The sequence below is a fragment of the Anolis sagrei genome, chromosome 7 (assembly GCF_037176765.1).
Source record: "Anolis sagrei isolate rAnoSag1 chromosome 7, rAnoSag1.mat, whole genome shotgun sequence".
Lineage (NCBI taxonomy): Eukaryota > Metazoa > Chordata > Lepidosauria > Squamata > Dactyloidae > Anolis > Anolis sagrei.
The window spans coordinates 36,197,400-36,221,098 of NC_090027.1; the positions used below are offsets into that span (position 1 = coordinate 36,197,400).

The following is a 23,699-nucleotide window of genomic DNA, read 5'->3' on the forward strand; positions in this document are numbered from 1 at the left end:
GGTTGTTACTACTACTACTAGTAGTAATCATTAAGCAGAGACTGGATGGCCATCTGTGGGGGTGCTTTGACTGTGCTTTACCTGCATGGCAGAAAGGGATAGGACTGGATGGCCCCTGGGATGGTGGTGGTGGTTGTTGTTGTTACTATTATTAGTTATCATTAAGCAGAGACTGTATGGCCATCTGTGAGGGGGCTTTGACTGTGTGTTTCCTGCATGGCAGAAGGGGGTTGGACTGAATGGCCCCTGGGGTCTTTGACTGAAATACTGTTGAGTTTATGTTGCTTAAAATTGTTCTTCATTTTAAATATTGTATTGTTCTTTCTTTCTTTTTCACTGCAAGCAAGATATGTACAGTGTGTGTAAGAATTCATGTTTGTTTTTTGTTTTTTCAATTAATTCTTGATCCATCTGCCACTGGCCCAGCCCATCTGTCAAATTTTAAAATGCAATGCAGTCGCAATGTCCAAAAGGCTCCCCAAGAAACTCTTCCTTCAAAAAAGGCTCCACGCTTTAAAACTTTGAGGACCCCTGGGCTAAAGAACAGAAACGCCTAGTATACATAGTATACAGAGACTCACTTTGGCAGTCCCTGGAGCCCCTGGCAAAAGCCCCCACCCTATATTTTTATAGACTGGTAAAGTTTTTGGACTGTTTTCTCCCTTGTACTTTAATCTCTGGCAATTTTGTAATGCACACAGAAGAGGCACTTCACTGGTTTTGTCAAAACGATCCCTTTCTCAATCCTTATGTCTCTTTGGGGTACTTTTCTGATTCCAGAAACATATTGGATCCAACCCGTACTGTCTCTGGTTGCCAACCATGGCCACCTCCTCTCTTAGGCTGTGCTCAGATGAAATGCTAATTCCAGCAATAAGGGTTACCTGTTTGTGCCGATTTCCCCCCATCAATGTTCAAGGACAGTTTCTCTTGTCTATGTGCATCAAAAGTCCAGAAGATTTTCACAACGTATCCATTTACCTGTCAACCAGTGGCACAAAAATTAGAACTAAATGTTGAAAGACGATTCTTACAGATGTGAGATTGTGTCACAATTCAAGGATGGAGGAAATGATCATATATACTCACGTATAGGACAAGTTCATGTTAGGGCCAGGTTTTAAGGCCAAAATTATGGATTTCTGTGCAGAAGGGAAAGCACATTTGCCTTCCAGTCCCATCTTACCAAAGAGTTGTGTTGGAGGACTTAAAAATTCCAACGGAAGTATCCTTTCTAGGAAATGTCTAGGTCCTCGGGCATGGCTATGGCAACTTCTTTGAGAAGCCTACCATAAAATAATCTAGATGGCTTAGCAAATATCCTAAATAGACCACTTTCCCCAAGGTACAGAGTCAAATTGTGGATATAGGTTCACAATTATGAGAGGTCTTACTGTTTACTCAAAATCACTTTGCCCAGGAATAGCAAATACACTAATAATATCTTAAATAAGGAACTGGACATTCACCTTGATTGATTCCCCAGTGTGTGTGTGTGTGTGCACACATATAACCATACACAAAATCCTCAGCAGTATCATTTTAAGAAATCAACCCCATCTCCCAATAGCATTTAAAGCAGCGTTTCTCAACCTGGGGGTCAGGACCTCTGGGGGGGGGGTCACGAGGGGGGTGTCAGAGGGGTTGCCAAAGACCATCAGAAAATACAGTATTTTTATTTATCCTGTTGGTCATGGGGGTTCTGTGTGGGAAGTTTGACCCAATTCTATCATTGGTGGGATTCAGAATTCTCTTTGATTGTAGGTGAACTATAAATCCCAGTAACTACAACTCCCAAATGTCAAGTCTATTTTCCCCTAAACTCCACATTTCAGTAAAATGAGTATTTGTGCCAAGTTTGGTCCAGATCCATTATTGTTTCACAGTGCTCTCTGGGTGTAGGTGAACTATAAATCCCAGCAACTACAACTCCCAAAGAAAAAATCAATTCCTCCCAACCCTACTAGCATTCACATTTGGGCATATTAAGTATTCATGCCAAGTTTGGTGCAGATCCATCATTGTTTGAATCCACAGTGCTCTCTGGATGTAGGTGAACTACAACTCCAAAACTCAAGGTCAATGCCCACCAAACCCTTCCAGTATTTTCTGTTGGCCACGGGAGTTCTGTGTGCCAAGTTTGGTTCAATTACATCATTGGTGGAGTTCAGAATGCTCTTTGGTTGTAGATTAATTATAACATCCCAGCAACTACAACTTCCAAATGACCAAATCAACCCCTCTCAACCCCCACCAGTATTCAAATTTGGGCATATTGGGTATTTGTGCCAAATTTGGTCCTGTGAATGAAAATACATCCTGAATGCCAGTTATTTGCATGACGATTCGTAACAGTAGTAAAATTAATTATGAAGTAGCAACAAAAATGATGGTTGGAGGTCACCACAACATGAGGAACTGTATTAAGGGGTTGTAGCATTAGGAAGGCTGAGAACCACTGATTTAAAGGCATAGTATATGTAATTATGTGGATACTGCTTCCTAACAAGGGTTATGAAGCCAAACAGAGCCATTACCTGAATGCTGCTTTCCATTTTAAGGGTGAAGCTTATGGAGTTTTCAGTGTAACCATCAATATGGATGATGGGTGGAGGGATAGCTAAAATGGAGATGAAAGAGAACAAAAAAGCTTCATCCACACAGTAGAAGGACAACTGCAATTCCATCAGCATTTATAACAACATTTATAACAACTGTTTGAAGGTCTGTCTCCATTACACCATTACTCCGTTTTCCAGTGAGATTTTCCATCACAATTATTTGCATTTCATTTCTATCTCATCCTGAGTTTTTTATCATTTTACCTTGTGCATGTGGCCAGCTCACTGTGATTGTGATTTATCTATTCCTGTATTTTGCATTATTTTATTGTAGTCTTATGTTTTATTTATTTTACTGCGATGTTTGTTTTGTGTTCTTGATTTTATTTTGTTGTAATGCACTACTGGGCTTGGCCTCACGTAAGCCGCCCCGAGTCCCCTTTGCAGAGATGGTGGCAGGGTATAAATAAAGATTATTATTATTATTATTATTATTATTATTATTATTGACACAAAAGCACAGTATGTCACAGCAAACGGGATCTCTATGCTGAATTTCACATCACAAAATCACAAGTCGAACACTTCCCAAGCGCCTAGGACTGTGTGATGTATTTTCAAATGATGCGCGCAGATCCAAGTAAGGTGGACTTTTGCAGTTGACAGATCATGATTTTGTCAATGTTTATTGTTTCCAAATGCCTGCTAAGATCTTTTGGCATGGTGCCCAGTGCACCAATGTCCACTGGGACCACTTGTACTGGTTTATGCCAGAGCCTTTGCAGTTCGATTTTGAGTTCCTGATAGCGGCTGAGTTTTTCCTGTTGTTTTTCCTCAATGCGACTGTCACTTGGTATCGTGACATCAATAATCCAAACTTTTTTCTTTTCCACAATCGTGATGTCTGGTGGATTGTGTTCCAAAACTTTGTCAGTCTGGATTCAAAAGTCCCACAGCATTTTTGCATGTTCATTTTCCACGACCTTTGCGGGTTTATGATCCCACCAATTCTTTGCTGCTGGCAGGTGGTACCTGTGACATAAGTTCCAGTGAATCATCTGGGCCACAGAGTTGTGCCTTTATTTATTTATTTATTTATTTATTTCGGGTATTTTTACTCCACCCTTCTCAACCCCCAAGGGGGGAATGAGGGCAGCTTCCAGGCGGCACATAGTCAATGCCTACAATTAAACACAATAAAATACACAACAAACAGTAGTTATAAATAATTAAAACATTAAGTTAATACAATAAAATCTACAAGAAAAGAATCCAGCCTGGTGGCCATCGTTTTGCCAAGTTCTGGAAATATTGAGTCCATTCAGCTTATCATTGTTTGTAGTCCGTCTGTATCATTTTCTTGCAACAGCTGAGGAGATGGTCCATGGTTTCATCAGCTTCCTTGCACAGTCTGCATTTTGGGTCATCCACTGATTTTTGGATCCTGGCCTTAGTGGCATTGGTTCTGATGGCTTGCTTCTGGACTGCAAGAATCAGACCTTCTGTCTCCTTCAGGGTTCCATTCGTGAGCCATAACCAGGTCTTCTACTTGTCAACTTTTCCTTCAATTTTGTCAAGGAACTGCCCATGCAATGCTTTGTTATGTCAGCTGTCAGCTCTGGTTTGGAGTGCAGTTTCTTGTACTGACTCTTTGTCTGCTGTGCTTTGAGAAGTAAGCCACCCCAAGTTCCCTTTGCAGAGATGGTGGCAGGTATAAATAAAGATTATTATTATTATTGACACAAAAGCACAGTATATCATAGCAAACGAGATCTATATGCTGGATTTCGTATCACAAAATCACAAGTCGAACACTTCCCAAGCGTCCAGGAGTGTGTGATGTATTTTCGAATGATGCGCACAGATCCAAGTCAGGTGTCCTTTTGCAGTTGACAGATCGTGATTTTGTCAATGTTTATTGTTTCCAAATGCCGGCTGAGATCTTTTGGCACGGCACCCAGTGCGTCAATGTCCACTGGGACCACCTGTACTGGTTTATGCCAGAGCCTTTGCAGTTCAATTTTGAGGTCTTGATAGCGGCTGTTGTTTTTCCTCAATGCGACTGTCACCAGATCGTGATTTTGTCAATGTTTATTGTTTCCAAATGCCGGCTGAGATCTTTATTATTATTATTATTATTATTATTATTATTATTATTCCTTTAGTCTTGTCCATTTATTTTGCAAACCAAACACACCAATACACATTGGTCTTGAAGTACGAAATTCTGACCTGCAAGTACATTGCAACATTGCATTCAAAACAATGATTAAGCTTATGATACAGGTTCGATTCCGGGGAGCGGCATGAGCTTCCGCTGTCAGCCCTAGCTTCTGCCAACCTAGCAGTTCGAAAACATGCAAATGTGAGTAGATCAATAGGTACCGCTCCGGCGGGAAGGTAACGGCGCTCCATGCAGTCATGCCGGCCACATGACCTTGGAGGTGTCTACAGACAACGCTGGCTCTTCGGCTTAGAAATGGAGATGAGCACCACGCTGGACTTAATGTCAGGGGACTACCTTTACCTTTACCTACATCAGTTCTGAGAGATAATCATAGTCTATTGGCCTAAATCAGCAGCAAAAAGAATAGCAGCATCGTGTGATATAGTCCTCAATACTGACTGCATTTTTATTATTATTATTTTATTATTAACAAAATACTCAGACCAATGGTATAGCTAATGCAAAAGCCCATTTTGAAAAGTCTTTTTTGGGGAAGAGGCAAGAGAAGCGTAGTGCAAGGGATGCATGCAGTCTCTTCCGTCGCTTGAGAAATTGTTGATGTCTGGAACAGAGATCACGAGGTACCGGTTTGGGGAATGAAAGCCTCGCTGCTTAATGTAGCAAATGATTAATATTTACAGTAAGCCCAGGCCTTCAGCCAGCTCCAATTGGCTTTGTAATTGTTGCAGGGAACAGCCAAGGGAAGAGAGTAAGCAGAACATAATGAACCTCCCAAGGCTGCCAAGGAATAGATTAATATTAAAATAACACCATGTGAGAAGAAAGCGAGACTATTATTAAAGCGGAGATTTATGTATGGGTTTACAGCTCGGCTCCCCTTCTGCTGCCATCAGGTGCAACGAAACAAAACAAGTAGGAAAAATGGTTTGAAAAGCCTCCATTACTGGATGTTGCTTTACCTTTTCCTTTTATGGTCCGTATGGATTTGGAATCGCTCCAGTTTCCCACTCCACGGCTAGTTACCGCAGCAACCTTTTCAAATCAAAAGGCTCATTAATATGCAAGAAGGCACACTGGCAAAAGCTGCTTTTTTAAAAACAAACTAATGATAACCGAGCAGGTTTCCAAAGCAGACAGGGAAAGAGAGCTCGGGGTGAGATGTAGTGTCACTCTGCGGGGAAGCCATGTCAGATCAGAGGCAGAGCCTTGGTTTCACAAGGAAACCCAGGGACAAGGCTCCCGGAGATGCTTCGGCTTCAAAGACATGTCTGATCCCAAACCTGGTCAGAGGGCTGCAAAATTACCACTGTCAGGAGCCCAGAATGAAGAAAGGTGGCGAAATATTTTGGGTAGGCACCGTACCCAAAATATTTGTATCCAATATGCTGCATCTGCTGTCAATACCAAAAATCTGACTTGGCCACGGTGGTCCATGCTCTGGTTACATCCCGTTTAGACTACTGCAACGCTCTCTACGTGGGATTGCCTTTGAAGACTGCCCGAAAGCTCCAATTAGTACAACGAGTGGCAGCCAGATTACTAACAGGAGCGGGGTACAGGGAGATACTACTCCTCTGTTGCGCCAGCTCCACTGGCTGCCAATTAGCTTCCAAGCACAATTCAAAGTGCTGGTGTTGACCTATAAATCCCTAAACGACTCCAGCCCAGTTTACCTGTCCGAACGGATTCTCCCCTATGAAGCATCAAGATTGTTAAGATCTTCTGGAGGGGGCCCTGCTCTCAGTCCCACCATCTTCGCAAGCGCGTCTGGTGGGGATGAGGGACAGGGCCTTCTCGGTGGTGGCCCCTCGGCTCTGGAACTCTCTCCCACTGGAGATTAGAACTGCCCCTTCTCTCCTGACTTTTAGAAGACAGGTGGAAACCTGGCTTTGGAACTTGGCTTTCGATGAGTGAATTAATAACTACTGACCACACGGACGGACGATGATGAATTGTGATTTTATGCTGACGACTTGGCCTTATGTAATTATATGATTGTATTTTAATGTTTTAGTACATTATGTGATGTGATGTTTTTAACCATTGTTATGATGCTGTTGCTGTGAACCGGCCTGAGTCCCTCAGGAGGTCGAGAAGACAAAAGCTCTGAATAAATAAATAAATAAATAAATAAAACACATGGATGCTCAAGTTCCACTATATATAATGGCGTAGTAAAATGGCACCCCTTATATAAAATGGAGAACAACTCTAATGACTGCTGGAGTCTATTTTCAGACCCATGGTTGGCTGAATCCATGGATGCAGAACCTGTGGATACACAGGGCTGACTGTATTTCCTACTCATATGTAAGAGTGAGAATATATATATAGATATAGATGTAGATATCTATATAAATAAAAATGTAATGTTCGTTTGTGGGATTAACAGAACTCAAAAACCACTGGGGGAATTGACACCAAATTTGGACACAAGACACCTAGCAACCCAATGTATGTCCTTCACTCATAAAAACACTTAAAAACACAGCAGAAGGGACTTTAAAAGCCCCAAAAAGTGAAATCACAAAAATCTAAATGACAAAAGGGGAGAAAGAGGAAGGGAAGGGGAGAAAAAGAAAGAAAGAAAGAAAGAAAGAAAGAAAGAAAGGAAGGAAGGGGAGAAGGAAGCATGGAAGCAAAGAGAGAAGGAAGAAAGGAAAGAGGTAGAGAAAGAAGAAAGGAGAGAAAGAGGGAAAGAAAAAGGGGGAAGGAAGGAAAGTTAGAGAAGGAAGGAAGGAGAGAAGGAAAGAAAAAAGGGAAAGAAGGAAGGAAAGAGGGAGCGAAGGGAGGGGGGAAGATGTAGAGAAAGAGGGAGGGAAGGAAAGAAGGAAAGAGAGAAGGAAGAAAAGAGAGAGAGCAGAAGAGAAAGAAAAAGGGGGAAGGAAGGAAAGAGACAGAGAAGGAAGGAAGAAGAAAAAGAAAGACGGGAAGGAAGGAAGGAAAATGGGAGTGAAGGAAAGAGGGAAAGAAGGAGAGAAAGAGGGAAGGTTGGCCACAGCAAAGCGTGGCAGGTACAGCTAGCATAGATATATACACACACACATATTATATATATATATATGGAGCCCCCAGTGGCGCAGTGGGTTAAACCGCTCAGCTGCTAAACTTGTTGTCCAAAAGGTCGCAGGTTCAAATCTGGGGAGCGGCGTGAGCTTCCGCTGTCAGCCCCAGCTTCTGTCAACCTAGCAGTTTGAAAACATGCAAATGTGAGATCAATAGGTACCGCTCCAGTGGGAAGGTAATGACGCTCCTTGCAGTCATGCCAGCCACATGACCTTGGAGGTGTCTATGGACAATGCTGGCTCTTTGGCTTAGAAATGGAGGCGAACACCAACCCCCAGAGTCGGACACGACTGGACGTAATGCCAGGGAAAAACCTTCACCTTTACTATCTACCTACCTACCTACCTATCTATCTATCTATCTATATATGGCAGCGTCCTAAACAAACCCATCAAGGGCTTTTCTTGGCAAGACTTGTTCAACGGTATGATGCCTTTTCCTTCCTCTGAGGCTGAGAGAGTGTTCCAAGCTCACCAGTGGTTTTCTATAGCTGCATGGAGACTCAAAACTGGTCTCCAGAATAGTCGAGTGCTCAAACCACGACACCACACTGGCTCTAAATGCTTCCCTCAAAACTGCTAATCCCAGGATTCCAGATGACAATATTATGGTAATTAAACTGGAATAACATCATTATAAATCCACAGTGTTACTGGGCCTATGGGTCCTCTCTGGCTTTATGGATGGGAGAAGTAGGGGCACTGTGAAATGTATTAGAAACAGCTTGCAAAAGACAATCATACTCACTCTGAACGTATATAAGGAGTTGACCTGCAACCTCTCCACTTCTGAGTAATTGCTGGGGGCTCTCACAGAGGACCACTCCTTGGACCCAGTCCTGCTGTATTCCACCTAGAAGGAGACACAAGCAAACATTTTCTTAGTCCTCCAGTGCAATTTTAGAATATTCTGGGTCCAGAAGTCCTTCATTTCACTAGTCCACAACCTGGGGATCACAACCTGACACAGTGAAGACATCTGCCATTGTGCTTTGCTACTCTGCTGCTGAATATGTGTGTCCAGTATGGAACACATCTCACCACGCTAAAACAGTGGATGTGGCTCTTAATGAGACATGCTGCATTATCACAGGATGCCTACGCCCCACACCACTAGAGAAATTATACTATTGCACCACCTGACATCTGCCGGGAAGTAGCAGCCAATAATGAAAGGACTAATAATAATAATAATAATAATAATTATTATTATTATTATTATTATTATTATTATTATTATTATACCCTGCCACCATCTCCCCAACGGGGACTTGGAGCGGCTTACATGAGGCCAAGCCCAAACAACAAAGCACAATACAATAAGATACAAATTGCAATAAAATAAACAACATAACATTAAAGTATAAAACATATAAGGATATAAACAATGTACACAAAACATTAAAAAAAGCAGTAAACCAAACATAATGACAGTGAGTGGGCCGCATGTACATAAAATGACCAAGGCAGTAGCAACTCCAGCCCATCCTCTGTTTGTATATCAGCAAGCATGCCAATGTCTTAAATCAAGAAACACCTTCCTAAGATCTACAGAGACACTCACAGGAACACCTCAGCAAGCAAGAGTCCAAAAGTGGCAGGCTAAAACCCAGCACGTTACTCAGTGGCAGAGACTGGATGAGAGACTCCCCCGGGCACACAGAAGACTGGGCACCTTGGTTGGCACTGAACAGATTGCGCTCCGGCACCATAAGATGCAGAGCCAATCTTAAGAAATGGGGCTTAAGAAATGGGGCAATCTTAAGAAATGGGGCTTAAGAAATGGGGCAGTCTTAAGAAATTGGGCTTAAGAAATGGAGCAATCTTAAGAAATTGGGCTTAAGAAATGGGGCAATCTTAAGAAATGTTGGTCAGTGCCATGCTTAAGTTAATGGAAGTCAGTCTGGACACCTGAAAATGGAAGCCACCTTTGCACCATTTGTAGGCTTTACCTTGGGATTGGGTGACCTGGAAGGCACTGAACAGGCTGTGCGCTAGCACAAGATGCACAGCCAACCTACAAAGTGGAGTCTACAACATACAACTGTGGAGAAAGAGCAAACCACAGACCACTTACTACAATGCAGCCTGAGCCTTGCCACTTGCACAATGGAAGACGTGCTTACAGTGACACCAAAGGCACTCCAAGTGTCCAGTTTCTGGTCAAAGGACATTTAGTATAATGCCAAGTTTTTGATTTTGTTTGTGTTTTTAAATACATCACAACTGTATCCTAAACTCGCTTCTGACATGATAAATAAATATAATAAATAACTAGTTCACTATTATCAATGGATTCATATATCAACACAAAATCCAGGGACATAAGGGGATCGTACTGTATGCTTTGTCTGAAACTAGAAACTGATACGATGCCTTTGTCCACCTTTGTGCAAACCTTCTACCTGAAAGAACATGGAGGAGGAAGAGAAGGAGGAAGAAGAGGAAGCGGAAGAGGAGGAGGAGGAGGAAGAGGAGGAGGATCCCCAGTCATACTTACAACATATTCTCTTATCAGGCCATGGGCATTTGTTGGTGGTGCCCACTGGCAAGCCACAACACCTTCAGCTTCTCTCTTCAACGTCAACTGAAGATGGCGTGGAGGGTCTGGTACTGGAAAAAAATGAAGGCAAGGAAGAAAACTTTAGCAGTAACGCATCACATTTGCTTACAGCACCAAAGACAGGTAGAGTTTGATGGAAGGGTCAGTATGGGAAAACTATTAAACACAAGGAGGAGGATAATCCAGATTCCACTTTGTGTATTTGTGGCTCCTAAGGGAACAACAGTACAGCCCAGAGTCACCACCCTTTGTAAAAGAGAACTAGGTTGACTAACGTCACCTTTCCTTGCTCAGAGCTTGGAAAAGTTACTTTTTTAGATGCTAACCTCCCCCTTCCCCCAAAAATCCCCTAGTATTGTCTTCCCCAAAAGCAACTTTTCAGTATTTCTGGTTGCATGCTATGCTATTCAAAACAGCTGCCACCTCCTTGAAAATGGTTTAAAAATAAACTAGATGGTTATTATTATACATGTCCTGCTTGGCAAGTGTTATAGCACCTTCTGCCTTCACCAGATTCATAGCAAAACCTTATGAAACACTCCTCCAGCTGCCTTCCAGTTAGCTTTGTCTAAAGGCAGATTCTTTGCAAATTAATTGTCAAGGTTAAAATGGTTCCAAGGCTTAGTTTTCATGAGAATGGTAGTTTGGGAAGGCTAAAGACCACCCAACCAGGTTGACTTACGTCCTTCTGGGGTCCGCAAGGTGATGAAGTCATTGGTGTTGTACACTTTGCTCAGACACTGGACCTGAACTTTGACTTGATAGGTGGAGTCCGGCTTCAGCACTTTCAAGACGCTGTTGGTTTTGTTGCTGTGTGTCTCTAAGGACTTCCACATGCTTTCTCCAACCATCCTGAATGGGGCAAAGGCATAGAACAACAACACGGCTTTGAAATTGGGCAGGAAGGTGGCGGAACTGGAGAGTGGTTTGGACCTCTACATGACAGCCCACCTTACAAGTATCCTCAAACATGGCCAAGTTACCTATAATGAATAGTGTAGACACAGGAGGCTAGAGGCATCTTTTTGGGCCTAGTCCACGTCAAAGAGATGTTGCCTGAGAAATCGGCTGTCCACTGGAGGTTCTGCACTTTATAGACAAGGGTATCATCTAAAGGAGAGAAATGCAAAGATGCTTTCTTTAGGATGGGACTGGAAATGAGAAACCATAGGTTAGTGTTCCTCAACCTTCCCAATGTCCTGACCACTTAATACAGTTCCTCATGTTGTGGTGACCCCCGACCATAACATTATTTTCATTGCTACTTCATAACTATAATTTTGCTACTGTTATGAATTGTAATGTAAACATCTGGTATTCAGGATGGATTTTCATTCATTGGACCAAATTTGGTACAAATATCCAATATGCCCCAATTTGAATACTTGTGAGGTTGGGGCAAGATTAATTTTGTCATTTAGGAGTTGTAGTTGATGGGATTTATAGTTCACCTACAATCAAAGAGTATTCTGAACTCCGCCAACAATTGATTTGAACCAAATTTGACACACAGAACTCCCATGACCTACAGAAAATATTGGGAGGATTTGGTGGGCTTTGATCTTGAGTTTAGGTGTTGTAGTTCAGCTACATCCAGAGAGCACTGTGGACTCAAACAATGATGGATCTGAACCAAACTTAGCACGAATACTCAATATGCCCAAATGTGAACGCTGGGGGAGTTTGGGGAAAATAGACATAGACATTTGGGATTTATAGCTAACCTACAATCAAAGAGCATTTTGTCAACTTCACTGGTTACCTGTCCAATTCCAAGTACAATTCAAAGTGCTGGTCATGGCCTATAAAGCCCTAAATGGTTCTGGCCCAGCTTACTTGTCCAAATGTATCTTCCTCTACATTCCGCCTTGTAGTTTAAGATCCACTGGGGAGGCCCTGCTCTCTGTCCCACCAACCTAGCAAATGAGTTTGGTGGGAACAAGGGACAGGGTCTTCTCGGTGATGACCCCTTGCTTGTGGAACTTGCTCCCCAGCGAGATTAGATCAGCTTCCTCCCTCCTTTCCATTAGGAAAAAACCGAAATCGTGGTTTTGGAACCAGACCTTTGGCTAGCAGGCATAACGGCACTTTGGACATTGAACTGGACCATATGATTGTGATACTAATGGAAACTGCTATATGATTGTTTAACTGTTGTTGTCGTGTCAGGAGTGACCTGAGAAACTGCAAGTCGCTTCTGGTGTGAGAGAATTGGCCGTCTGCAAGGACGTTGCCCAGGGGACACCCAGATGATTTGATGTTTTATCATCCTTGTGGGAGGCTTCTCTCATGTCCCCGCATGAGGAGCTGGAGCTGATGGAGGGAGCTCATCTGCCTCTCCCCGGATTTGAACCTGTGACCTGTTGGTCTTCAGTCCTGCCGGCACAGGGGTTTAATCCACTGCACCACCGGGGGCTCCATTGTTTAACTAATGTTATTGCTTTGATTTATTGTGCATTTATGGTTTTATATTGTTGTTATACTGTGATTTGCGGCATCGAATTGTTGCCAGTGTTAGCCGCTCTGAGTCCCCCCTCGGGGGTTGAGAAGGGCAGGGTAGAAATGTTGTAAATAAAATAATAAATAAATAAATAAAATAATTCTGAGCCCCACCAATGATAGAATTGGGCCAAACTTCCCACACAGAACCCCCATGACCAACAGAAAATACTGTGTCCTGATGGTCTTTGGTGACCCCTCTGACAACCCCTCGCAACCCTTCCAGGGGTCCCAACCCCCGGGTTGAGAAACACTGCCATAGGTGCTACTCGCTGGACACATCAAGAGAAGGTGTCCACATTTCTTCAAGGCCGCTGATGCTTGCAAGGACAAGGCAAAAGAGCCTGTGCACTTCTGCTTAATATTCTAGCCAGGATGTTCGTCTCCGCGGCCCAGTGGGTAAGCAAGCGCCCAGGAGGTCTCTCCAAATCAATATTTAATTAAAGAGCTAAAATGTGATTGATGCTCAGTGGTTGAAGGAGAAAATGCTTGACTCTCAAGGCAAGGGAGCGGGGAGGAGAGGCACGGTAGGGGAAAAGAGACAGCAATCGATTGCTATTAGTGTGACCATTATCTCGGCCATAATGAATTGGAAACCAAGAATTTTGCTGATGGAACAGCAAAGCTGGCACAAATCAAGACGGGAGGGAGAACAACGAGGAAAGAAAGCATCTTGAGATGATTATCTGAAAGAAGTACTATCCACTCCTTCAGTACATAGGTAGATGATGCTAAAATCGATTGACTGTGCGCATTGAAAAGAAAAATTTGGAAAAAGCTGGGCTACTGACAGTCTTCTTGATTTGCTCGGTTTCTCTTTGCAGTTTTCCTCGTCTCCAGTCTAAGGGAGCGAAATGCCATTTAGTACTTCGAGGGCAAAATGGATGTGTAATATCAGAATTCAATCACCGGCTATGCTGACTTAAGACTGTATAGGTTTGGTTTGTTTGGAGGGATATTCTGTTGTATGCCATTGAAGACCTATAAAGCTCTATACCAGTGGTTCTCAACCTGGGGTCCCCAGATGTTTTTGGCCTACAACTCCCAGAAATCCCAGCCAGTTTACCAGCTGTTAGGATTTCTGGGAGTTGTAGGCCAAAAACATCTGGGGACCCCAGGTTGAGAACCACTGCTCTATACGGTTCTGGCCCAGCTTACTTGTCCGAACGCATCCATCCCTACGTCCCACCTCGTAATCTAAGATCATCCGGGGAGGCCCTGCTCTCGCTCCCGTCAACAACATAGATGTGTCTAGTGGGGACGAGAGACAGGGCCTTCTCGTCTGTGGCCCCCCGTCTATGGAGCATGCTCCCAAATGAGGTAAGATCCGCTCCCTCCCTCCTGGCTTTTAGAAAAAAAATTAAAATCATGGTTTTGGGACCAGGACATTGGGCAGTAGAAGCAAATGTATGCAGCATTTCAGAAAGACAATGACTGGAACAGCGATTCGATGGCTGAAACTGTTTTGTTTTAATGATTGTTTTATTGCTTGTGGATGTATTGTTTTTAACTTGACTCATGTCTTAATTGTAGTGTATAATTGTAATTGTTTGTACTGGCATTGAATTTTATCATTACTTATGCAATTGTTTGTGCTGGCATTGAATTTTGCCATTACTTTGAGTCCCTCTCAGGGTGAGAAAAGTGGTATACAAATACTGTAAATAATAAATAAATAGATAAATAAGATAGATAAGCCTGGACACAGCAGATTATTTGAGAACACAAAAATGCTGGACCACTCTCACAACCACCATGTCAGACTACACAGAGAAGCCATTGAAATCCACAAACATGTGGACAATTTCAACAGAAAGGAAGAAACCATGAAAATGAACAAAATCTGGCTACCAGTATTAAAATATTCTAAAATTGCAACAGCAAAAACAGCAGAGAGAAAAACAGGCAGGGACATCTAATCACCTTTCAAGAAGAGCTTGCTCCAGGCACTGTCAGCCCATTGTATGCTAATCAAGGTGGTCAGTTGCAAGATTCACACCCAGCCCAACTTACAAAAGCCCTTTGTCTCACCCTGGTCATTCCACAGATATATAAACCCCTTTTTTTCCCAATTCCAGAAGACCTCACCTCTGAGGATGCTTGCCATAGATGCAGGCGAAACGTCAGGAGAAATGCCTCTAGAACATGGCCATATAGCCCGAAAAAACCAACAAGAACTGAATAGATAAATAAATAAATAAGAAACCTCAAAGAGTTTCACCAAAGGCAAAGAAGCAGAGGTTTCAGCTGTCAGCATACTTGAAACTACAGGAACCAGGGCCCAGTGACGTATCTTTATTCCAAAAAGCACCATGAATGGTCATGCAACACCCAACAAGGCTGCTCTCTCCATTCTGAGTTTAGCCACAGTCCCCATATAGCCAAATGTTGGACTTTTGTGCTTCTTCCTTCCTTTCTCCCTTCCCACTTGCTTGTATCTAACCCAGCAATCTTTGTAGTTTCTGAAGGAATCTTTTGTTGAGAGGTGATTAGATGTGCCTGATTGTTTACTGTCTGTTGTTTTGCTGTTGTAATTTTAGAGGAGTCTGCAGGAGTCTACCTTATTCCATGCAGCTGTGGACAAGTCTACAGAGGGACCACCAAACGCAGCAGCATTGCCCAAACACGAATCAAGGAACACGAAAGGCACTGCAGACTACTTCAACCAGAGAAGATAGCCATAGCAGAGCACCTGATGAACCAACCTGGACACAGCATATTATTGGAGAACACAGAAATGCTGGAACACTCTCACAACCACCATGTCAGACTACACAGAGAAGCCATTGAAATCCACAAGCATGTGGACAATTTCAACAAAAAGGAGGAAACCATGAAAATGAACAAAATCTGGCTACCAGTATTAAAAAAACTCTAAAATTACAACAGGAAAACAACAGAGAGTAAACAATCAGGCACATCTAATCACCTCTCAACAAAAGATTCCCCCAGGCACTGCCAAGCCATCAAATGCTAATTAAGGTGGTCAGTTGAAACATTCACACCTAGCTCCAGCAGACAAGAGTCTTTTGTCCCATCCTGGTCATTCCACAGATATATAAACCCATTTTCCTACTTCCAACAGACCTCACTACCTCTCAGGATGCTTGCCATAGATGCAGGCAAAACATCAGGAGAGAATGCCTCTAGACCATGGTCATATAGCCCAAAAAAACCTACAAGAACCCAACTGTATTTATACCCCGCCTCGGGATGGCTTACATGGAGCCACGCCCATCAGTACAGTAAACACAATATAACACAAAAGCATAACAAAACCAGAAAATAAAATACATAAAATGCAAAACCAATATAATAAGTGACACAGTAATATAAAATCAAACATTAAAACACAAAAGATTACACTGGGCAGGGCCAAATTCAAACATAAGAATTTTAAAACACTGGGAGATAGGACAATGTAAATTATCGGGGAGGGGGGTCCGGGAATGAGGAAGGCTTTAATTGCACAAATCATAAAATAAAGTGCTTCTGAGGTCATGTTATGCAAAGTTTGGTCAGGGAGTATCTTACATTCAGTCACTGAAGACACATTGGAATAACCAGGTTTTCAGGTTACTCCTGAAACTGCCAGTATGGGGGCTTGACTAATATCTCTGGGGAGTGAATTCCAGAGCCGAGGGGCCACCACAGAGAAGGCCCTCTCTCTCGTCCCCACAAGTCGCACTTGCGATGCGGGCAGGAGCGAGAGAGGAACCTCTCTGGAAGATCGAAGAGGTCGTGTGGGTTCGTAGACGGAAATGCGGTCGTAGACGGAAAGGCGGGCCCCAAACCGTTCAGGGCTTTGTCAGTCAAAACCTGTACCTTGAAGTGGGCCCAGAAAATTAACGGCAGCCAGTGGAGCTCCTTAAACAGGAGGGTTGACTGCTCTCTGTAATTCGCTGCCGCCCGTTGGACCAATTGGAATTTCTGGGCCGTCTTCAAGGCCAGCCCCACGTAGAGCACATTGCAATAGTCCAATCTTGAGGTAACTAAGGTGTGGACTACCATGGTCACCGTGGTACAAACCGCTTCCTATGTCATGCCAGGACTCACCGGTACAGTTACGTTCATCGCTGCTATCCGAACAATCCAAGAATCCATCGCACCGTTCGGACATCATGATGCAAGTTTCTCCATCTTCACATTTAAATCCATTTGGGCATAAGAGAGTACTATGAGTTGCTGGAAGGCAAAGAGAATATACTAAGCAGGGTTGTGCATTTGAGGTAAACCTTGACCTGTTTTGTGTCCTGGCTCTTTCTCCTTGGAAAGAGAGTGTGTGTGGTGTGCGGGCCTAGAGCACCCGCCCATCAGTGCCTGCAGCCAAGCGCCTCTTACTCTATGATGCCGAAAAACAGGCCAGGAGCCAGGACCCGCTCCTGCCTACTTTTTTGTCGACCAGATTTTTGTACCTGTTCCGTGCTCCCAAAGAAACAAATACGAAGGAAATGGGAGAAACAAATTCTGCGCACAAGTCTAATACTAAGTTCCTTTCTCATTGCAAACCAGATTATTGACCCATTCATCACAGTAATGTTGAGACAGGGGCCTCGTTTCAAGGCTCATCTTTCCTGCAAACTGAGAATCTTTACAAATCTGTGCATTCTGGAGGGCGAACGTGAGATCCTCTAGCTACAGGATGCATGCATATACTCTTCCGGTGATGAGCTCCTTTTAACATGGTCTTAAAAATAGGGTTCTGATTTGGAAGCTCAATCCTATGGGTTCATGCCTATTCAAAGCAGAAAGCCCAAACGTAAGTCAAGCTTTGCAGCATCCACTGTGCCTCCACCTAAATTCCTTGCCTGTGTTTCATCACCATAGTGTTGCCATGTCAGGTTTTACAATGTATTGTAATGTAATATAGCTGAGTCATGCACTGCTAATGGGCTTCTATTGGAAATGCTGAGTCATGCATTAACTGTATATAGGGAATCATTTGGGGAATGTGTTCTGGCCTAGTCCAGGTGATTGTGAATGATGTAATCCTGGGTTTGAGTTAAGTTAATGAGTTGGGAACCAATCAGAGATTGCTATTTGTAATTGTATAGAATTGTATATAAGGAAGTCGTGTACAGTGTATATCTCTCCTTGTGCTGTGATGTTGTTCGTTGAAGGCTATATGTAATTAAAGAACCTGTCTGCTAAGACAATATATAACTGCATGCTGTGGTAAGTTTGTAATATCATCTAGACTGGGGGAAAGACAATGGTAAAACTGACAATGGCCGGGCATGTGCTCAAGTGTCTGTAAAAGGTTCCAGCGTGACTGCAGGCTGAAAATACTGTGCAGGAAGAAACTACTGGAAAGCTGAAGTTGTGCAACTGATCTGCTGCTGAATTGTGAAGTTAATCTCATGTCCATATTCAATGTCAGGACAATTTAATACAGGCAGCAGCACTATGACAAAGACAATAGCCACAAGAGATAGCCAACACACAAAATTGCATACATATATCTCATTAAAACAATATAATTGTTTGTCTGGGTCCCTGTTGATTCCCTAACCAAATGGCAACTCCATTGATTGATTTAAACTCAAAAGGAGGAGACAGGGCAGACTAAACTCTCTCTTGTCACCACTCTACTCACTTATATTGACCCATAGATACTTTGACCCAGGGGTCTTTTGATTGATTTTTGGGTTATCTTTCCTAGACGTATACACTACTATATACAATACATTCCCTTCTCTTCTCAAGGTCACCCACTGGGCTTCCAGTGCCAAGTGGAGAATCGAACTCTGATCTTCGGAGGCATAGTGCTCAAACCACTTACCCTAAATGGCTCCCATATATAATTCAGCTTAATTTCTCTTCAAAACATAGCAACTGTTTTGGGGGGAGTTATATAACATCACAACGCCACAGAAAGTATGGGTCACATGCCCTGTCCCAGTTCGTGTCCCAATCCCAACAAGCACTCACGGCAGTTGAGCTCATCCGTGCCGTCCTGGCAGTCCTTCAAGCCATCACAGCGCTTCCAGTTTGGGATGCATTTCTTCATCGACGGGCACTCAAACTCAAACCGACTGCAGCGTCCAGGGGAGCCAGCCGATGGGGATGTTGCACCGACCGCTGGGGGGGAATAACAAAGAGCATTTCTCAGTATCCTTATGAACTGCATAGATAGATATTGGTTCTGCATTCACACTTTGGCTTTTATGGTCATCTGTCAGGAGTGCTTTGATTGTGCTTTTCCTGCATGGCAGGGGGTTGGAGTAGATGGCCCATGTTGCCTCTTCCAACTTTATTATTCAATGGTTCTAATCTGGAAACTATGTTCGCTTGCCTCCAGGACCACCAGGTGGCAGCCTCAGCCTGGTTAAAGGATGATGAGATTGTATTGTCGAAGGCTTTCATGTCCGGAATCATTGGGTTGTTGTAAGTTTTTCGGGCTGTATGGCCATGTTCCAGAAGCATTCTCTCCTGACGTTTTGCCTGCATCTATGGCAGGCATCCTCAGAGGTTGTGGGGTCTGTTGAAAACTAGGCAAGTGGGGTTTATATATCAGTCCAGGATTGGAGAAAGAACTCTTTCCTTTTTGGAGCTAGGTGTTTCAATTGGCCACCTTGATTAGCATTTAATGGCCTAGCAGTTTCAAGGTGTGGCTTCTTACTGCCTGGGGGTATCCTTTGTTGGGAGGTGATTAGCTGATGAAATTCACAGAATTATTTAAAAAACAGAAGGAGTCCTATGTATTGTCGAAGGCTTTCATGGCCAGAATCACTGGGTTGTTGTAGGTTTTTTTGGGCTATATGGCCATGTTCTAGAGGCATTCTCTCCTGACGTTTTGCCTGCATCTATGGCAAGCATCCTCAGAGGTAGTGAGTGAGCCTCACTACCTCTGAGGATGCTTGCCATAGATGCAGGCGAAACGTCAGGAGAAAATGCCTCTAGAACATGGTCATATAGCCCGAAAAAACCTACAGCAACCCAGAAGGAGTCCTTTTTCTCTCTCTCCTCTGAATGTGATTTAGTAATAAAAGGCACAAGAGAGAGACTCTGGCCTGGCTAATCCAATGGAGTTCTGCCTCTGTTGCAAGCAAGGTAACTTAATGGTTGTCAAACTTCTCTCCCTTCAAGAAATTTCCTCTTTGGCAAATAGTAATCTTTATGTGACTCTAAGAAGCAGTTAAAGGTGTAAACCTGCTGAAGGTGTTAGCAAACACACCTGAATGAACATCCAGTTAGAACTGTGTAGCTCTCCAAAGACAACTCTTAGCAGCTCAGGTCAGCAGTGCTGAGAATTGCAGTCAACAGAAAGAGCACACAAGTCTCACCCCGACCTTAAAAATATCTGAGTTTGGCAAGAACTATTTACAATATGAATCCTGGGTTTATGGGTATATGAAATGGCAGAAATCCGTTCTGTTTTTGTTTCGAATTTTGGGTACCCCCATTTTCCCGATTCAGTTTTTGGGAAGATTCTTCCCAAAACAGAAACAGAACTCCAGGTTTCTGTTTATGAATCTGAATGGTCCCCCTCCTAATCTCACTGAATCTTCACAAAAACAGAAGTGCACCTGGAATTCAAAATGAAAACAGAACAGATTTCTGCCAGTTCTCACACCCTTAGTTTTAGTCTGAACTTTAAAGGCCTAACCAGAAGGTTCTGAACCCTATCCCCAAAGGAGGTTCAGTGCCTTGGATGTCACATTTCATATCTATATAAATAAAAATGTAATGTTCATTTGTGGGATTAACAGAACTCAAAAACCACTGGACGAATTGACACCAAGTTTGGACACAAGACACCTAACAACCCAATGCATGTCCTTCACTCAAAAAATGGTTTTGTCATTTGGGAGTTGTAGTTGCTGGGATTTATAGTTCACTTACAATCAAAGAACATTCTGAACTCCACCAAAGATGGAATTGTACCAAACTTGGCACACAGTTCTCCCATGACCAACAGAAAATACTGGAAGGGTTTGGTAGGCAGTGTCCTTTGATTTTGAAGTTGTAGATCACCTACATCCAAAGATCACTGTTGACTCAAACAATGATGGATCTGGACCAAACTCTACAAGAATACTGAATATGCCTAAATGTGAACACTGGTGGAGTTTGGGGAAAATAGAATCTTGACATTTGGGAGTTGTAGTTGCTGGGATTTATAGTTCACCTACAATCACAGAGCATTCTGAACCCCACCAAAGATAGAATTGGGCCAAACCTCCCACACAGAACCCCCATGTTAGTTTAGTCTAAAATTTAGAGCACCTCACAGCCGCACTGACATGGAAGTCACCAGCTGCCACTGCCTTATACAGCACATAAGTCCTTTGGATGGGACTGAATGCAAGGTTCTCTGACAATATAATAAAAGCAAGCATTTGCAGGCGAGACTTACGAGCGGTAGGACATGCATCCTCATCAGAGCCATCGGCACAGTCCTGGTATCCATCACACACCCAGCTGTTTGTGATGCAAATGCCGCTATTACATCGGAAGTGGTTGGGGGAACATGTGGCCGGAGCTGGCGTGGTGACTGGAACAAGAGCTGAACCTGAACATTAGACCAGCAAGACAGAGATGTATTAAGAACTACAGAACAGCTTCCAACATGACTGTATGTCATATCTAACCCAGTGGTTCCCAAGCTGTGGTCTGTGGATCAGCAGTGGTCTGCAAGAACTAAAGTACGGTCCACGGCCTCACCATTACTACACCATTGCAATGAAAGCAACTCATCTCACAAGACCCTCTTATAGAGCTGAGGATTATTAAAGATGTTTTTCTGTGGGTGAGCAGATGGCGGCTACTGGATGGCATAGGTTCTGTATCATAAACTAGAACTGATGCAGTCTATCCAATGCAATTTTCTGAATCAGCACCCCAAATAACCAAACCGAATCTAAAGTTTGTAATCCTTTTGGTACTAATATTGGAATGTGGTCCCTGGTCAAAGTGGTCCCTGGTCAAAAAAAAAATTGGGAATCACTGATCTAACCCAATACAGAGTTTCCATTTATTGTCCCTGCACAGAGCCAGGAAGAGCTCAATTTGCCTAGTTGTTGTAAGCATTGATGCTAGTGGCCAAATGTACAGGTTTAGGACTTTCATTAGATTTCAGACCAGCAGAATAGTTTTGGAGCAGATCTATTTCTCACAGAGGGGATAGGAAAGGGTATGGCCCCATGGGTTACATGTGGTCTACAGGGTTGTGTTTGTACCACTTGCAGGTTTTGCGACAAATTACTATTACTATTATTATTATTATTATTATTATTATTATTATTATTTGAAACACAACAAGATGAGTCCACAGCAGACACTCTGCTGGCTGTTGTATTGGATCACACGTCGGACACTTCCCAAGTGTCTAGGACTGTGTGATGATGTATCGGTGAATAATGCATGCAGATCCCAGTAAGGTGGCCTTCTGCAACTGGCAGATTTTGTAAGCGCCGATTGTGTTTAAGTGCAGGCCAAGGTCTTTAGGCACTGCACCCAGTGTGCCGATCACCACTGGGACTACCTTTACTGGCTTGTCCCACAGTCTTTGCAGTTCAATCTTTAAATCCTCATATTGTGTCAGTTTTTCCAGTTGTTTCTCTTCAATCCTGCTGTCACCTGGGATTGCAACATCAATGATCTATACTTTGTTTTTTGACACAATTGTGAGGTCAGGAGTATTGTGCTCCAAAACTCTGTCTGTCTGAATTCGGAAGTCCTATAGTAGCTTGACATGTTCATTTTCTGTAACTTTTTCAGGCTTGTGATCCTACTTATTATTATTATTATTATTATTATTATTATTATTATCATAACAAGATTAGTACACAGCAAACAATATTATTATTATTGTTACTACTTTTAATATTACAGTCTCCCCAGGGAGTACAAGGGCCCCATTTCTGGGCCATTTCAGTCCATGACAGTCGTTTTCAAAAAACAGAGGTGACATTTAAATAGATGAGTACAAAGTTCATCTCATCATCATCTTTGATTACTTATTAATCGCCCTCCATCCGAGATGCTCCAGGCGATTTACATAGCAGAAATTATACAGGATAAGTTGTATGTTATATGTGCACCCCGGAGTGCTTTGTAAGCTGTCCCGAGTCCCTTTGGGGAGATGGTGGCAGGATATATATAAAGTTTTATTATTATGAGTAGTTTAAAAAAAACCTGAAAAATTACAATATAATGGTATAGTACAATATAGTAATATATAATACTCCGAATCCCCATTAGGGAGATGGTGGCGGGCTATAAATAAAGTTTATTATTATTTTATTATTATATTGTACTATGCTAATAATATAATATATTGTATGTATATATATCTTGTAAGCCGCTCTGAGTTCCCTTTGGGGTGAGAAGGATGGCATATAAATGCCATAAATAAATAAAATATATAAATAAATTCCCCCGAGAAACCTTCTGTGAGGTAAAACAATCAATAGTGTGTGTGTGTGTGTGTGTGTGTGTGTCTGTGTGTGTGGAGGGATTATGAAAGAACACATCCATCACATTTCAAAGTCCAGAAAATCCACAGTGGACAGGTGACACTAAGGAGGGTTCCTACACACTCTCTCCTGCTGTATTTTCCCAAGTTATCCCACTATCCGGGAAAACTATCCCCATATTCTCAGCTCTTACCTCCACACACCTTCTCGTCTGACCAGTCGCCACAGTCATTCTCTTCATCGCATTTCCACCGGTTGGGGATGCAATGTCCATTGTCACACTGGAACTGGTAGTATCGAGAGCAGTTTGGAGCTTCGGTTGGGTTCTCTATCCAAAGGAAAACATTATCATTAGGAGTCACTTAGCGTTGTGTGCCTTCAAATCTTTTCCAGTTTATGACC

At 42.9% G+C, this 23,699-nt stretch overlaps 1 protein-coding gene across 2 annotated transcripts in view; it reads right to left on the reverse strand.

Moving 5' to 3' along the window:
• Nucleotides 1-23,699, reverse strand: part of SORL1 (sortilin related receptor 1) — a 151,970-nt gene that overhangs the window by 15,635 nt on the left and 112,636 nt on the right. For both annotated transcript variants that reach the window (XM_067470771.1, XM_067470770.1), the window contains exons 30-40: nucleotides 23,491-23,625; nucleotides 21,236-21,391; nucleotides 18,808-18,957; nucleotides 16,933-17,061; nucleotides 11,361-11,487; nucleotides 11,060-11,229; nucleotides 10,315-10,427; nucleotides 8,563-8,667; nucleotides 5,709-5,781; nucleotides 2,538-2,620; nucleotides 885-981 (exon numbers count right to left, since the gene is read on the reverse strand). In XM_067470771.1, the coding sequence (XP_067326872.1) occupies nucleotides 885-981; nucleotides 2,538-2,620; nucleotides 5,709-5,781; nucleotides 8,563-8,667; nucleotides 10,315-10,427; nucleotides 11,060-11,229; nucleotides 11,361-11,487; nucleotides 16,933-17,061; nucleotides 18,808-18,957; nucleotides 21,236-21,391; nucleotides 23,491-23,625 (1,338 nt within the window). The remainder of the gene's footprint in view (nucleotides 1-884; nucleotides 982-2,537; nucleotides 2,621-5,708; nucleotides 5,782-8,562; nucleotides 8,668-10,314; nucleotides 10,428-11,059; nucleotides 11,230-11,360; nucleotides 11,488-16,932; nucleotides 17,062-18,807; nucleotides 18,958-21,235; nucleotides 21,392-23,490; nucleotides 23,626-23,699) is intronic.